This window comes from Coloeus monedula (assembly GCF_965178545.1).
Source record: "Coloeus monedula genome assembly, chromosome: 5".
NCBI classification, from domain to species: Eukaryota; Metazoa; Chordata; class Aves; order Passeriformes; family Corvidae; genus Coloeus; species Coloeus monedula.
In genome coordinates, this window is record NC_138785.1 from 29673105 (window position 1) to 29688776 (window position 15672).

General features: G+C 39.0%; 1 protein-coding gene across 1 annotated transcript in view; it reads right to left on the reverse strand.

Annotated features, from left to right (window-relative positions):
* Positions 1–15672, reverse strand: part of UBA6 (ubiquitin like modifier activating enzyme 6) — a 29786-nt gene that overhangs the window by 5473 nt on the left and 8641 nt on the right. Inside the window, 23 exon segments of the mRNA XM_082281404.1 lie at positions 228–311; positions 313–422; positions 1394–1430; positions 1432–1512; positions 2524–2595; positions 3237–3306; positions 4174–4237; positions 4343–4394; positions 5213–5341; positions 5915–5995; positions 6105–6194; positions 6923–7028; positions 7384–7565; positions 8858–8935; positions 9299–9379; positions 9570–9648; positions 9916–9983; positions 10673–10816; positions 11228–11294; positions 11954–12030; positions 12481–12543; positions 12962–13065; positions 14319–14442. Coding sequence (XP_082137530.1) covers positions 228–311; positions 313–422; positions 1394–1430; positions 1432–1512; positions 2524–2595; positions 3237–3306; positions 4174–4237; positions 4343–4394; positions 5213–5341; positions 5915–5995; positions 6105–6194; positions 6923–7028; positions 7384–7565; positions 8858–8935; positions 9299–9379; positions 9570–9648; positions 9916–9983; positions 10673–10816; positions 11228–11294; positions 11954–12030; positions 12481–12543; positions 12962–13065; positions 14319–14442 — 2043 coding nt within the window.

Sequence of the window (15672 nt, forward strand, 5' to 3'; positions counted from 1 at the left end):
CTCAATCTCTGGCTGGCACTGCAGCTCCACACTGAGCTACCTGCACTACATGTATTCCTCAACCACATCTAGAACCAAGCATGACCTTTTCTATTAGGTCAATGGATACAAATCCATTTCTTTAAATGAGCCTCAGTCTGGGTAGCAGTAATCAATACCGAGACAACAGCAGTTTTAGGCAAGAAATAGTAAGAGAAAGAAATACGCATTTTAAAAATCAATCTCACCAGCCCCGATACTGCAGCCGTAGCTGTTGCAATGGCAGGAATAATCTTTCCAGCAATGCGCTTTGTTTTGAACCGATCTGCTGGGTTCGATGTTGTACATCTTGGCTCGCAGGTTTGACGCCGCTGTTATGAAATCTATGTGCCCATTACTATCGTCATCTTTCTCAAAGGAGATGGGCTTCATTTGCAAGTCAGCTGTTCATGGAAAAAAAAAAAAAAGAGCAAAAATTTTATTAGAAAGCTGAAGATGTCCTAAACATAATTTATAGGAACAAATTAAATCTAGAATCTTAACAAATTAAAAATTTCACATCCTGGAGTTTGAGTTTGGTGCCTTACTCGTTTTCCTCTGCTGAAAGCAGAAATGCCCTTTCAATACCACTTGCTAAAAGTGAATAATGAAATGAACATCAACAGAGCACTATAATTTTACTTTCTTTGCACCACCAAGAACAGATTTTGAACATTCCTGTGGATGTTACACATATATCCCACCTCACTAAAGCTCCATCCTGTGAGAATTCCCTTTTAAAGCTTAGTTTATCTGCAAAAATTTCACTATGGACTCAGTAGCATTGGAGTCAGAGTTTTGGATTGACACTCCATGGGATGAGTTAGAGATAAGCTTATCTTTCTCCCGGATTCATGGGCTAAAAAAGCTTGCTTGTAGTTGTTCCCCAACGACCTCTTCATGTGGCCAGGCACAAAAATGGAATCCAATCATCCTCATTTTAACATCTAGAAGATGCTGAGGAAGACTCTTAACAGTCTTTACAATTTAGGATCATTTCAGACTGAGAGCTCTAAGTAGTGACTTTCTGCCTTCTCAAACCCAAATCACTTGCAGTCCATCTGGGACCCAGCCAGCACCCTTCCCCTGCTTAAGGGTTCAATTCCCTGCTGCTGCCTGCTCACTGACATCAGTGTTGTGATTACACGCAAGTGTAACAGAGAGCCCTAAAACTGCCAGGAATCTCAGAAATACAGAAGCACAGGGTAATGTCAAGGAACCGTATAGGTATGTACGTGGCACTTCAGAAAGCTTTGGATATCAGCTCTACTTCTTGCAGAATTCCAGAACTGCTTCATCCAAAGATCTGAACGTCATTAGTGGCAATGCAAATGCAGGATATTACTAAACTATGAACCTAGTTTGCACTACTCACTTTCCAGAGCTTCATTGGATAGTATAGACTTCTCCAGTTTGGAAAATAGCATTTCTTTCATCCTCACTGCTGACTGGAATATGATCTGGTTTTCTTGCAGTTTCATCAGTCTGTACAACCTGCAAATGTGTGCAGTGCTTGAGTAATAAATAGGTGAACTGCATACAGCACAAGTGTCAAGTGTACTAAATTTCCTGTCTTCCCTGCAGATTTTCCTCCCAATTCAAGAGAGACATGGATTTACTGGATCATGTCCAGCCAAGAGCTTCCAAGAGCATTAAAGGATTGGAGCATCTCTCATACGAGGAGAAGCTGAGAGAGCTGTAATGGTTCAGAGTGGAGGATCAGTGCAATCTTATCAATGTGTATAAGTATCTGATGGGGGGGGAAGTACAGCGAGCACAGCCAAACTCTTTTCACTGGTACCCAGTGACAGCACAAGGGCACAAATTGAAGCACATTAAATTCCCTAAGAAATACAGAAAAATACTCAAAACAAACACTCAAACAAAACCACCCCAACCAAACTGTGATTCCAAGTCAAAAAACCTGTTTGTCTTCCCAAAGCAAGCATTCATGGGACAAGTATTAACACTAGGCAAGAAAATACGAAAAAATTAAGAGTATTTCCTAATTTTAAATTATGAAAAATGCTAGCCACTGCACAATAATGCTTAAGTTGTTTTGAAGTTCAAACACTTCAAAAATAAACACAAAGGTAATGACACTTCTTTAATATTAACTACAAAGAAATAAAATTGACACCAGTCTTGGATTGCTTTAAAGTTGCTTATGAGTAAAATTTTACTACTTTTATTAAAATAGTACAGACTCATGTAAATGTAAAAAAAAACCTTGCAGAATTACAATCACATTCATGCATGGAAAACAATGCTAAAACAAATAATTTGAAAAAGGTAACCCTCCAAACCATTTTCCACTTAGCATATAGTAAATAGATACCATAGCTATACCAAGTTAGAACAGTCCTGTATGCCACACTATTATTTATTACAAAACACATGTTAATTTATGTTTATTTCTCATTAGCATTGATGCAAGAAGTAGTTGGAGATGTGGGACACTGGTTGTGGAATATTTTTTTTCTTTAAATTAAATATCTCACTTACTTTGTTTGAAGGTCTAAACTCTGGTACCTTCACAGATGAAATAATCCCCAAAATAGTTTCCTCTGACAAGTCCTGTTATGGTTTTGAAGAAAAACAATTTAAATTCGCATCAACTCAAAAGGTCCCCCACAAAAAGACTGTAAATCCAATAGTATTTCAAAGAAGACTAGACCCAAAAAAATCTCACAGATATTCAGTGACGTTTCAGCCAAACATCATTAAAACACCAAGTGACAACTTAGTTACTACAGCAAACCAGAGCAGTGTGAAGTGTCTAGCACTTGAAAACTGAACAGAAGTGCAAACCTGACTTACAGGAAGAAACAAAAAACAAAGGATAAGCAGCGCAGAGGCTCTAAGCAGTAAAATATAAAACCCTCATAGCATAGCTAAGACACTTAATTTTTAAAAATGCCGTAAAGAGATTTTCTTTCAGTTCAGTAGCTATATTCCACAGGAAATAGGTGCATCAAAATAATAATTCCCAAGGTCAGTGCTTACTGAAAATATCCAATGCACTACTCATTTCTTCTCCAGGTTAGGGATTTAAATAAAGAAAAGTAAGTGTAAGCAGCTGCTAAACAGCCAGTGCAGAAGGATAGTTTACTTTAAGAATCACTTTAATCAGTTCTTGAAAAGAACTGGCAGCTGGACATCAGGCCAAAACTGAACCCCACGTTAAGTGTTGGGAACGCTGTCAGAGCCTGGATTACCTTTTCTGTGAAAGGAACACAGTACACTGTTGCAAAGAGTTTTGCTGCGCTCACAATGAAACCGTAGTGCCTAAAGAAAACAGAATTATTTTTAGTTGGTTGTTTTTTCTACTTCAGTTGCCCAAAGGTTTGCAATCATGTTCAAGATCTTGAACACACATACTGAAAAACAGAATTTCCATCCTTCAGTGCACACAGTACAAAATAGATAGTACGTTTTTGAGTGACTCAGAAGTGGTCCCCAAAATCAAGCAGATTTTGATGAGTGAAAAGTTATTTAATGAAAACAGTATTTCCTTAACCTTTGCAGTCAACCAAACAATTACAAACACTCAAATGACTTCAACATGATAAAAAGCTTAATCTCAGAATTACTTTGATATTTGCCATGACCTCAGTATTCACTCAAACTAAAAATGGTGATCCAGTTTCTCAAAGCAATTGTAGATACACAGCAGATAAAAGCTTTTTAATCGACCAACCACATCAATTCTTAAAATTATCTGTAATACCCAAGCCATCTAGATTAGACTCAAATTGTGATGAACAAGAAAAGGAGTCCCTCCACTAGGTCATTCTAGGTAGTCAACTTAATTTGGCACATCCTGCATTTCACGATGTGGACAATGGGGGCAGGGAGGTATGACAGCAACAACTCAGTAATTCTGTAGCCATGTAAGACATGAAAGGGGTCATTCTAAGCCATTTCACATTAGATGTTGTCAGGACAGCACCCTCCAATCCCATGTCAGCGAAAGTAAAATTATCTGCAGTGAAACTATTTGATAGCTCACCAAATCTGCCACAGCATAAGACTGTGCACTAACACCTATTGATTCCAGTCCAACTTCCAGGCCTATAAAGCCACTGCCTTGCACTTTCTGCTGTCAGTTTTATAGGATGCTATACAATGCATCTGGGACAGTACCATACTTACAAAGGATCATTAAATTCAAACTTCACTGGGAAAGGAGGCCTCTTTGGTGACTGCCAAAACAAACCTGGAAGGAAGACAGACTTAAGATGAAATCCTAAGGAACCAGGAATAGCAACACATGACATATGCCATGAATTTACAGCAGGTATAAAGGGGCACTTGTACTTACTTCCATCTTTTAATCGTGTATCAAGGGGAAATGAATGAAGGAGCTGAAGAGCCTAGAGGAAAAGCCAGAGAGGCTTTAGTACTTTGTCACATAGATTGACATGACCACACTGAATTGAGCTTTCTTAGCTGAAGTAATTTAAAGAGTTAAGAAAATCATGAGACAACTTTGTCAAGATGGACAGCTTAAAGACAAGTACTACAAGACAGAATGCTTGCCCATTTCAGTCACAGAACAAAGATGACAATGTCACCTCATCTGTACAAAGCTCAAGCAAGGCATTTAATCCAAGAAGCAAAGCATGCTCCCCCACTTTATTGTCACTTTAGGATTCTTGCATATGGATTCACAACTAGGAATGCAATATTTTCTCAATGTGACAACTACCACCAGGGATTCTGTATGCACAGGTATGTTTATTAGTCCACAACATCCCAATCCCATCTTTCCTACAAAATTACACACATACTTTAGGCAACACTGTGGACCAGACTGTCAGAATGACTGGCTCTTATTTCAGAAAATCTTTGAGAAAATCAGGGTTACAAAGGTGAGTTCAGTAACGGGAGTTTAACGTGGGAAACTAAAACCCACTGCCGAATAAAGGACATCTGATAATCCTCTGTTTTGGAAAACACCAGAAAAATGCCAAGAAAACTGCATGGAGACTACTGAACAGAGTACTAAGAGTAAGTTAATAAACCAGACCTAGAAGTAGAAGGGGATGAAGCATTTTTAAGTTTCAAATATAGTTCGTTATTTTTGAAGAGATGGAAGTGAGTGCAGACTTGGACACCTTGTTACTAGGGCCACCAAGTTTTCTAAAATCCTCATTAGTCTAGTGCCACCTCATTTACAGGTCTTACCTACCTTATGGCTAAAATACTTTTCAAATTTTACTCTTGCTAGTTCTACACATTGAGTCCAACTTCGGGGTCTTCTACTCAGAGTTTTAATAACATGAAAACAGCCTTCCAAGCTCTCGCCTGATTTTATTCTCTAGATAAAGAAACATGAAAATGTTAAAAGAGACAAGATTCCTTCTAATTCAGTCAAACAGTAAACGTTTTTAGTAATCCATAGGCAAGAGGAAACAGAGGTTCACTTCATGAAGTATTATCCTTTATGTGGTCCTCTCCACTGGGATTTTTCTCCCACTTACTTCCACCAACCCTTTGGACCACAGGCCATTACAGACTCACAAGACAAGACAGTAAACAATTTCAATCTAATTTATTACATAGTTAAATTCACTTCAAACTCAGTCTCACTTTCATTTTTCCCAGCTAGTTACACATCAGTGTGACACACACTAAAATCACACACCAGCAGTGTCTCAGTCTTTCTGATATTTCTACATCATGTACAGAGCCCATGAGCTGGAGAAGCTTTTAATTATGGGACACACCAGAAATACTGTTCACATGAGGAACTAATGACTTAGCCAAGTAAGTCTTCCGGTTTTCTGAAACAAGTCAGAAACTAACCCAAATCTCACTGGCCTTAAATAGAAACAAAATCCATAAACCAGTAGTTTAAACACTCTATTCTACCCTGGCAACATTCCCTTACCTGCAAAACTTCTTCTGCTGACGGATAGGTTTGCCAGAACTTGTTAAACAATGAAGGCTTGTGAGAAAATGAACTTTCAAACTGTAAAATAAAAAGAACAAATATGGCATTTTGCAAGAAGTATATCAGATCCCCACCTTCCCAAACACACATGGAGTTATGCTGAATGCCAGAAAGGTTAATCCATTACCTTATCTCTTGCCCACTGTATTGTATGCTCAATGGCAGCTGGGAAAGACTTTAAGGTGCAAAAAGGTATTTCTTCCTCCGGTGGATCCCGCTGTAAATAAGGAGGGTTGCATGTGAATGCAGGCTTATCCAGGTTAACTGCTAATAATAGCACCAAGAACTTGTACACTACATAAGTCAAAAACTCTGCTGTTCTAAAATACAAAGTGACTTTTTATGCTTAGAAATCTGTTTTATGAACACTAACATTTTCACTTCCTCTTTATGAGGAACAGTCTACATTCAACACTGGAAAGCAAAACTGAACTGTGAAACATAAACAACAGATGAAATTGCCAACCAGCTTTTCCAAGACATGCAGCTGGCATTCATGTACGCTTTCAACATGAAACATGCCCTGTCACTCAAGGCCAGAAAGACTTCCTAATGGATCCTAGCAGGACAATTAGGATGCTCAAAGTACTGTCTCCATGTCCACGTGGCACCATTTCATGGTGTTCTCAACCAGCGAATTTCTCCAGAAGAACTTAAACAGAGGGATACTGCAGATAGTGTCTATCAGGAATAGAGCCTGAAGGTTCATTTTTCCCCTTTCCCATTCGAACAGAACTGTTATGTATGCTTGTAAAGCACTGCTCAAATTTTATTTCCTGTGAGCTTTTCTTCAGAAACCAAGGAAGTCATTATTTCCTAACAGTATTGTTCTTCAGCAGCTCAAATAGGCCACTTATTTTAGAAAGACACATAAAAATGATCAAAGAATTAGAGGGCATTATGTGATAAGCTACAGAAGGTGAGCGATGGTCTTGAAATACTTACATGACTATTGTAGGACTCTGTCAGATGGGGCACAATAACTTCTGTGTGTCCTTTTGTTCCCATAGTTCCAGAGTCTATAAGAGGACGCAGGTTTGCTACACAACGACTGACATGGAAAGACACAGACTATCAGAATACAGAGCAATCTCTACATTCTTGCCTTGCAGACATTACTGGAGTGCAACCAGAATTGTCTCTAGGCACTTTCAGAACAGTGGAAAGCTTATACCAAACTCAGGAAAAAAAGAGATTAAGTAAGAACTATTCAAGCTAGATCACGATACCATAAACCTCAGCCGGTGTGAATTACGAGCATTAGAAATTATTTTTAAAAGTAAATATCTCTACTTTTAACTTTAAATATGTATTTTTATGCTTTAATAATTCAACCTTAAGACTGCCAGAATATTCTCAGCCTCGTCAGAAGTTAACAGTTCCCTTGCTTCCCTTCCACCCCCTACCTATCAATGTATCTCCTGGCTTCAACATTGTCCAAAGCAGTCACAATCACGTCTTGCTTGGTATAGAATTCATCGCTGTAAGTGTTCTCAGTGGCTGGACAAACTTTATTAATATCTGAGTCAATCTTTATGTAAGGATTGATGTTCACAGTTGCTTCTGCTGCAGTGTAGCTCTTAGGTTTCTGAAAGTAGAAATACAGAGATCAACAATATGCAGATAAAGAACACATTGGACACAGAAACATCGACTTCATTTACTGATCAGACAAAATTCACTGACAGAAACGTTAGTATGCAAAACATACAATAAACAACATTTTTTAATCATGTACCTCCCTCACTGATAAGTATTTCATTATCTAGTTTCCTAGTTTTATTTTCAGTTTTATTTAGTGTTTCAGAGACCATGCGGTGGAAGTGCTTAAATGGTTTATCAAGTAACTGAAACTGATGCTGCGTGCTGCCTCTCGTAAGAATTTCTTCAAAAGAAGGGAGCAGTTCATGACTGTCTGAGGATAAACCCATTAGCAACTCTGACTGTGTCTATGCAGCACAGACATCAAGCACCTGTGAATAATCACATTACCGCAAGGTAATTTCAGTACGGAGTAATTTCAGTGGCTTCAGTACACGAAGCCAATTTCAGAAGCTAAACTGAAATAGAGTTCTTGACCTACCCAACACTTCTAGCCATTCTACAATTATCTAGGGATCAGCACTTAAGCCTGTGGCTTCTAAAAGCTTGCAGGGTTCACCTTCCATTTACCTATCCATCCAAAGTGCAATCTGTTCCCAGATTTGCTACACAAACAGGAAGCAGAAAATTCAACTGCTGGGTTTTGGGCAGGGGAAACCTTTTTCCACATTGCTGTCAAGATCTAAGCCATCTTTTTTATTTTGTGCTGTGTTTGCAAGTACAGGGATGTTCTCTCTGCTTCTAAGGAATTAACAGCTTCTGTGTCATGCATTTAGTGAATGTACGTGCTGGGCTTTTTCAAAACTATTTACCAGCTTAGTGAAAACAATTAAGTCAGAAGACAGCAGCTTTGGTCAAGTGCCATCAGCAGTAGCACTACTGAGCTCTATTTAGAACACTTCTGCCAGCACTTTCCATTTTTTGCTGTTTTATTTTCCCCAAATTTCAATGGCATAGCAGGGCATTTCTGGCATATTAACTCACAGCGGGCTCTTATGCAATACAGTACTCATCCAATTGTCAAATTCAAGATATTTCATTAGTCAAAAACACCAGTACAAATTAAGATTAGACAAGCCAGTTTTACTCAACTGATACTAGTGATAAGTTGGATGCTGTTGCAGTTCTAAACATAGTTTTAAAAACCCCCTAGGTTTCATTACAGCCTTTAAGTCTTTTCTGGACAGAAGTACAGACACTCACAAGTTCAGCTCTCTGTGGGGACACAGGACAGGGGAACACAATAGTCCAGAAACGTCACTGAATAAGAAAGCCTACCTGTATGTGATGAGGTCGAAAAAGAAACTGCCTGTTCAGGTTAGATTTCTCTATCAAGTCTGGATCTGTAATTGTAACCTAAGTCAGAAGGAGCAAAAGCAACAGCCAAAGTTACAATTTAAGTGTAACACTGCGCAATGACTTTGATGAAACCTCTATAGACAATTGTCAAAACAAAAACACTGCTATTGGCATCCACTGTGGCCAAAGCTCTGCTTATACTGACTGACTAAATTTTGTTTTAAAATCAAAATGCAGCAAGACTGCTACAAGTGTATTCTTCAAACTAAACACACTTCCATGCCAAGACCACTGTACCCTCTGCGCAGAGATCAACCTGAAATACGATTTAAACTCTTAACACTTTTTAGTAGTCTAAATTATTTTATTATTCCCTGTCACATTACTTTTATTGAGAAGTGAGGTTAACAGGTGACTTACCAATCCTTTGTCTTGCCCAGTACCAACACCAAGAAGTGCAAAGTTTTTTAGCATTTCACAGCCTATCGCTCCACAGCCAACCTAAAGAATATTACATTTGCAGAATCAGAAATATAAGTGCAAACCACAAAGACAAGTCCCACTGCAATTCTGGACCATTTATTCTGCAGTGGCACATATCAGAGCTGCCCTCATGTATTTTGAGGACAGTGGACATTAGCTGTACCAACAAAGCATTTGCAAACACTGTAACAGTGTCAGTCATACTCACCAAGAAAACATTCAAATCATGGAGCTTCTGGCACAGAGAGTCTCCAATACAAGCCCTCAAGGCATCATATCTATCTCCCCTATGCAGGCACAGAACACAAAACCAGGAGACTTCAAGTTGCCATTTATCACAGTAGTACCATTGATGCCAAACTGCACTTTGACATGAACTAAGAAAGTCAAAGTCTGTAATTCCTGTTCATCCCATGCTGAAATAAGACACACATTCTTAACCCCAAACCTGTTCCTCCAGCAAACAGCACTGAATTAATTTTAAAAGACATCTGTGCCTGCTTGAGACTCAGATGTGAACAGTACATAAGCCAGCAGACTGTAGTTATATTTACCGTGGGAGAAATTCCTCAGAGCCCACCTTCTCTAGAGGTGTTACAATGTCTAACACATCTATATATAGCTGTAAAAGAAAAATAAAAAAAAGAAAGTCCAATGAAAACCTGTGAAAAACATTCGTGTTATTTTAATTAAAAAACCTAACTATTTTGTATGAATAACAGAGTCTAGAAATTTAGAAGCACTGAATTTTTACTGTCAGTGGATATACAGCACCTGGTACCCAACAGTTCACGATTTTAGCAGACAGGAAAAAGCACTTGGACACAAAGGGGAAAAAACATTCACTCAAACAGGTGAGCTGCAAGCTTTTGACTTCTGACAGGCATGTTACACCTCCAGAGGTAACCAGAGGTAAGTGAAGATTGTGAAATTTTTTAATCTAACTTTACTCTGACATTCATCCTGGGAGTCTGAAAGCACTGCTCTTAGGTACAGTAGTTTAAGCTGGCATCTGGACTGCATCGCACCTTTGCAGCCACACGGTGACAAGCCAATGCTCTCTTTGCTTGTGTGAAAACACAATGTGCTGTCTGAACCCCAAATACAAAAATTTTAACTAAAACTGGCTGTACTTTTATTGTACACATAAAACCAACCACTATTTTTTCTAAATATAGTCTCTAATCTGGTGGGGGTTTTTTTTGTTCCATGTTATAGAAGTTGTTGTTTACTCTGATCATACAGCATTTACACACAGCTATCCATTCATAACATGTCAAAATAACCATCCAAAAACCAAGACAGCCTTACCCACTGCTGCAATGGAGAAAATTTTCCTGTTACTGCTTTCAGGACTTCCTGGCTAGCAACACCACCCACTGCTGCAGCCAGAGGAGGCAGAAATCCCTGAGCAGTCCTAGACAGCCATTTCACCACATCTCCATTCACCTGAGGCTGAAAAGTAAGACCCAATAACAGGTTTATCCCCTCAGTGAACAAGCCAATGCTTGACAGTTTCACAGATTATTATTCTTCAGTAAAAGACAGACAAATTATTTCACTCCAACTAGCAAAAAAGTTTTCAGCCAAAACAGATCCGCCATATACCCTGTATTTGTTACATGCATTTGTCTAAAAACTGGATTCACACAGCCACAGGATTCAGCCTTCATGTCAGGTCAACACTCAGTTGAACCCATGCTGAAACCCCATTCTGTTTCCTCACATGGCCTTCAGAAAGGCAGCTGATACATCTAAAGATGGATGCAAAGACCAGAACAAAGGCAAACAACTAAAGCATGACCTTTAGGCAAGTAAATGAGCACATAAAGAAGTGACTCACTGTGACAATGATTCCTTACTCACTTTGTTTTCCAGTGTTTCGCTTATAGACACAGCTATTTTCAGCATTTCCTCAGCATCTTGAAGGCATCTAGACACCAGGGTAGAAACAATAATGATGACTTAAACATTCCAGAGTTCTTCTGGAAACACAAGTCAATGGAAGAAAAAAGCAATGGATACAGTAGGAAATTTGGAAACTCACATTATCCTTAACTGTGAGCATTCAAGATGTACTTCTAAATGTTAGGGTTAGCTCAAGAACAGGAGTCTCAGTGGAAAAGACCATGTGCAAGTATAGTCTTAAGACTTAATACTTTTTAAGTAATTTTGTCTCATTTAACTCACACATGCAATTACACACATCAAGAACTACAGCTGAATGAAAAACACTGAAAATTAAAACCAAATCATTCCAATAATTATTTTTAAAATCCATTAACTACAAGATAATTCAGGATCACAGAAACAACTTTTCCATACCAATCCCACACTGTGAAAAAACTAGAACAGAGAAGGCCTTCCTCCAGAAGTATTTGCTGTCTACCTGGGCCCAGAAAGTGTCACTGCTATACTGGGAAAGCCTGGTTACACACCCAGACATACATCAGGTAACATTTTACAACTTTCTAAGTGGTCTATCAGGTACCAGACAGGGAAGGTACCATGCTGCTCAGCCAGCCAGTAACTACAGGAAAAGGAGAGATCTGTCTGATTCAAGGCTTGGCAAACACAAAACTACTGCTTTACCCAATGTTCGGTCCGCGACCAAAGTTCTCCTGGAAGTGGTTCAAGGCAAGCATGGCAACGTGGATCTGCAAAGGTGCCTGTTACGACAACAATTGCTGCTGATCAGTTACAAACTAGAGACATGAAGTAAACAAAAACAACTATTTGAACTCTTCTGTTATCTTTTCATTTGTCTCTTAAGTACAATGCTCAAAAAAAGTTTTAAAATAACATTAAAAAGTGAATTTGAAATACCTTATATTAATGTTTTTAAAAAATGCAATGCCCTTTACACATATTCAGCACCCACTTCAGGTAAATCCAACTGAAGAGTCCCCAAAAGACTTTAGTGTTGAAATGGGAAAATGTGGTAATCTTCTTTTAACTGGACATTATAATGTCTTGCATTTTGCCAAACATCCATAACAAAGCCCAGCACTAAGGGCAAAAAGTAGAAATTATATTATTCTAAACATAAAGCTACAGATTACAATCCATGTATTTTTAATATTAGAACACTTATGCCCAAATCCCCACATACTAATTACCTCAGGCTTGCTAAAATCTGCAACAAGGCATAATGGATTTGTTATCTGCTTCTCCAGCCGTTCCTGGAAAAATAGAATTCATGACAACACACTATTTAAGAACACAACAGCCACTGCTACCTGACAAAACAAAACTCTTCCTGTAGAGATTAAGAAACAAATATTCTTTCTGACTAGCACTGCCATTGCTCTCTTCATTACTCATACCACAATAGATGCTGAAAATAATTATCTACTCCAAGTTCTGTCTGTCAAAAATGGTCAGAGATGTTTCACTTCCTAGTGGCAAGACTCATCTTTAAACAGGTGTGATTTTTGGGGCTGTCCTGGGCAGAGTCAGGAGCTGGAGTCCATGATCCTTGTGGGTCCCTTCCAACACAGTTCACTCTATAATTCTAGGGAACATGTATGTGCTGAACTCTGCTTCCAGTGCTCAGACCATTAAAGCCAGAGTACCCAGCTCTGTCAAGCACACACTTACAAAGTAACACAGCTTGGGCGTCTTCACTTGCACAGCTATGCCCCCGTGCAAGTAAGGCTCCATCTCTGATGTATCACCAATGCTGAAGGAATAAGGTGACACCACTGAAAAGAGAAGAGAATCAACAGTGAAAGATTAATTCAAAGTGTCACTGGATGCTACAATTCTGTATACAACAAAGTGGGGGTTTGCCAGTGCTTTTTGTGCTGCAATTTTGCAGTGGGCAACCTTGTTTTGAAAGCATAAGCACAGCTGATCCTCCTAACAAGATTAACCCAGAAACTGACAGAGGGACAAAGTATTAGTTTCACATGATCTGTTATGAAATGAGCTTTTTTAAGTGGAAGCTGATTGAACAAGAATTCTGATGACCACAGCTCTGTAATAAAAATGAAATCACGCTTAATTTTATTTAGACTGTGCACAGCAGTGTCCAGTATTAACTGCTCAGAGTAGGATTTTAGCCCTGTAATGAGAACTACAGGCAATCAAAAAGGACAGTTGGAGCATTTTGTCACATCTTCCCTCTCATACATGGGAAACATTATTCAGCAAGGCAAAAAGTCACAAAAATTGTTAATTCATGGAAAACTAAAATGAAAGCTAAGCCATGAATAAGAGGAAGGAACTGACCACAGCATCAGTTCTAGCAAAATGCAAAGGGACCAGAGGAAACAGATTCAAGCACATGTTTCTAGAGTACTGGTTTTTGCCTCAGACCACAAAATAGAAAACCCAAAATAAAAACAAACAACCATCACCCGCTTGCTCTCTCTTCTGCTTCAAACAGGCATTCAGATCTGGAAACTGGGAAATTCCCCAGCATCCAAAAGGAACCAAGTAGAATGCCTTGAGTCCTGCATGAAGCAGAACAAAACAAGGTGGACATAAATCATGAAAATAATTTCAAAAGCATTCTTAGAAACAGAACGTTGTCAATGCATCCCTGTACACTTAAATTGCCACCCAAAAAAGATACAAGGCAAACAGTGACACACCAAGTGGCATCCAAAACCGTGACAGAAGCACAGGCATTATGGGACCCTCCAAAAACCAAACCAGTTTCATCAGCAGACAAATGATGGTCAGCTCAGAGGCTGCCAACTAGATTCCATGTGTTGAGCCGAGCAATTCCATTGGTTCCTTAAGCAGCAAGAGGAGATCAGCAAGACTTTACTAAACGGAAATGGCATCAAGACAACACTAGGAAGACCTTGGCACCAAAAAGCAATTCTTTTGTGCATGCTCACAGCAGGTCTGCCTAACCCAGTGCTCCTCTGGCTACAGTAACTAACACTGCACTGGCTAAATCAGAGCAGAAAAGAAGCACCTTGCACATGAGTCAGCAGCAGTTTACCTGTTATTTGGTGTGTGGATCCATTCAAGCACGACATTCCGTTAACTTCCCGAAAGGTTAAGAACTGTCCTGTTTCAAGCCTGTGTGGATGATTTTCAAGGCAAGTGACAATACCAGGATTTGACTGAAATAAAAAATGGCAGTCAGCAAGGAGGAAAGTGTCTTGTGCAAAGGGGTTACATTTTATTGTAGGCACATAGCTTTTTGTCTACTGAAACTGCAGTCTCTAATACTTTTAACATCTCATTTCTGTCAGAGCAAGAGAGTTACCTATAACAACTTTTTCAGTCCTACTATTTTCAATTTAACAGAGTTTCTACAACACAAACTTACTAATTTTCACTGTTTCCAGTTCTCAGTATGTTAGCAAAGTGCATTTGTTAGCTCTCAGAAGTCAAATCCATTGTTATTTCTTAAATAGTAGCAGATTTATTTCCTTTTTCCAAACTAAAAATAGTCTCTATGTGCAAAGAAATTTTCAGAGGCATTAAAAAATAAAGTCGTGTGAATGGTCCTTATCACTCCATGCTTCCTTTCTGTCTGATACCCTTAAAAATTACATCCAAACTCATTATTGAAAGTTAGGAAGGCTTACAAAGCTGGACATCAGCATACAGGCAAGACACAGCTTCAGCAGGTCACAGACAAGCTTACACTTACAGGAATCTCAGACAACATCTCATCCTATTATGGGATTTGTGCCAACCTGCTATGCACACAGAGACCTCGCTGCAGTCTGAACACAGCTCATCAAGACCTTGCGCTGCACCTCAGGCTGTAACATGGTGGGTTTGCAAGCAAGCCTGGCCTATAAAGTCTCCTGCCATCCCTTCCCAATTCCCCAGTATTAGAAAGATTTCAGTTAAGTAGCATAGAACTTAATTACAGTGGACCACATTCACTGTGACAATGAACAACAGCAAAGGAGTTGATTGGAGAAAAATCTGCTCCGATTTAGGGCCACGGTGCCACCTTGACCCTGTCTACAGGACAAGAACAGCCACTTGATGGCATTGAGTTTTTATTCTCATCAGTTTTACCCTTCAGAGTGGAAGCAAGAAACAACTAAACTCAAGTATCAGATTATGAAACACAGGACATATATACAAATATATATTGATTTCTTGACTTGGCAGGTAATCAGCACAAGCCATGAAACTCAGCTATGTACTCCTCATGTAATCAATGAGAACAATCAAGTCATCCATTCCCTTTTAAAGGCACCAAAGAACAGGCTACCCAAATCATCATATCATAAACTTTAATCCAGACCAAACCCAACTTGCTGTACAACCCCTCCTAGATCGGTTATTTTTATATCTAGACTGGGGATAGGACAAAAGACTTGCTACTG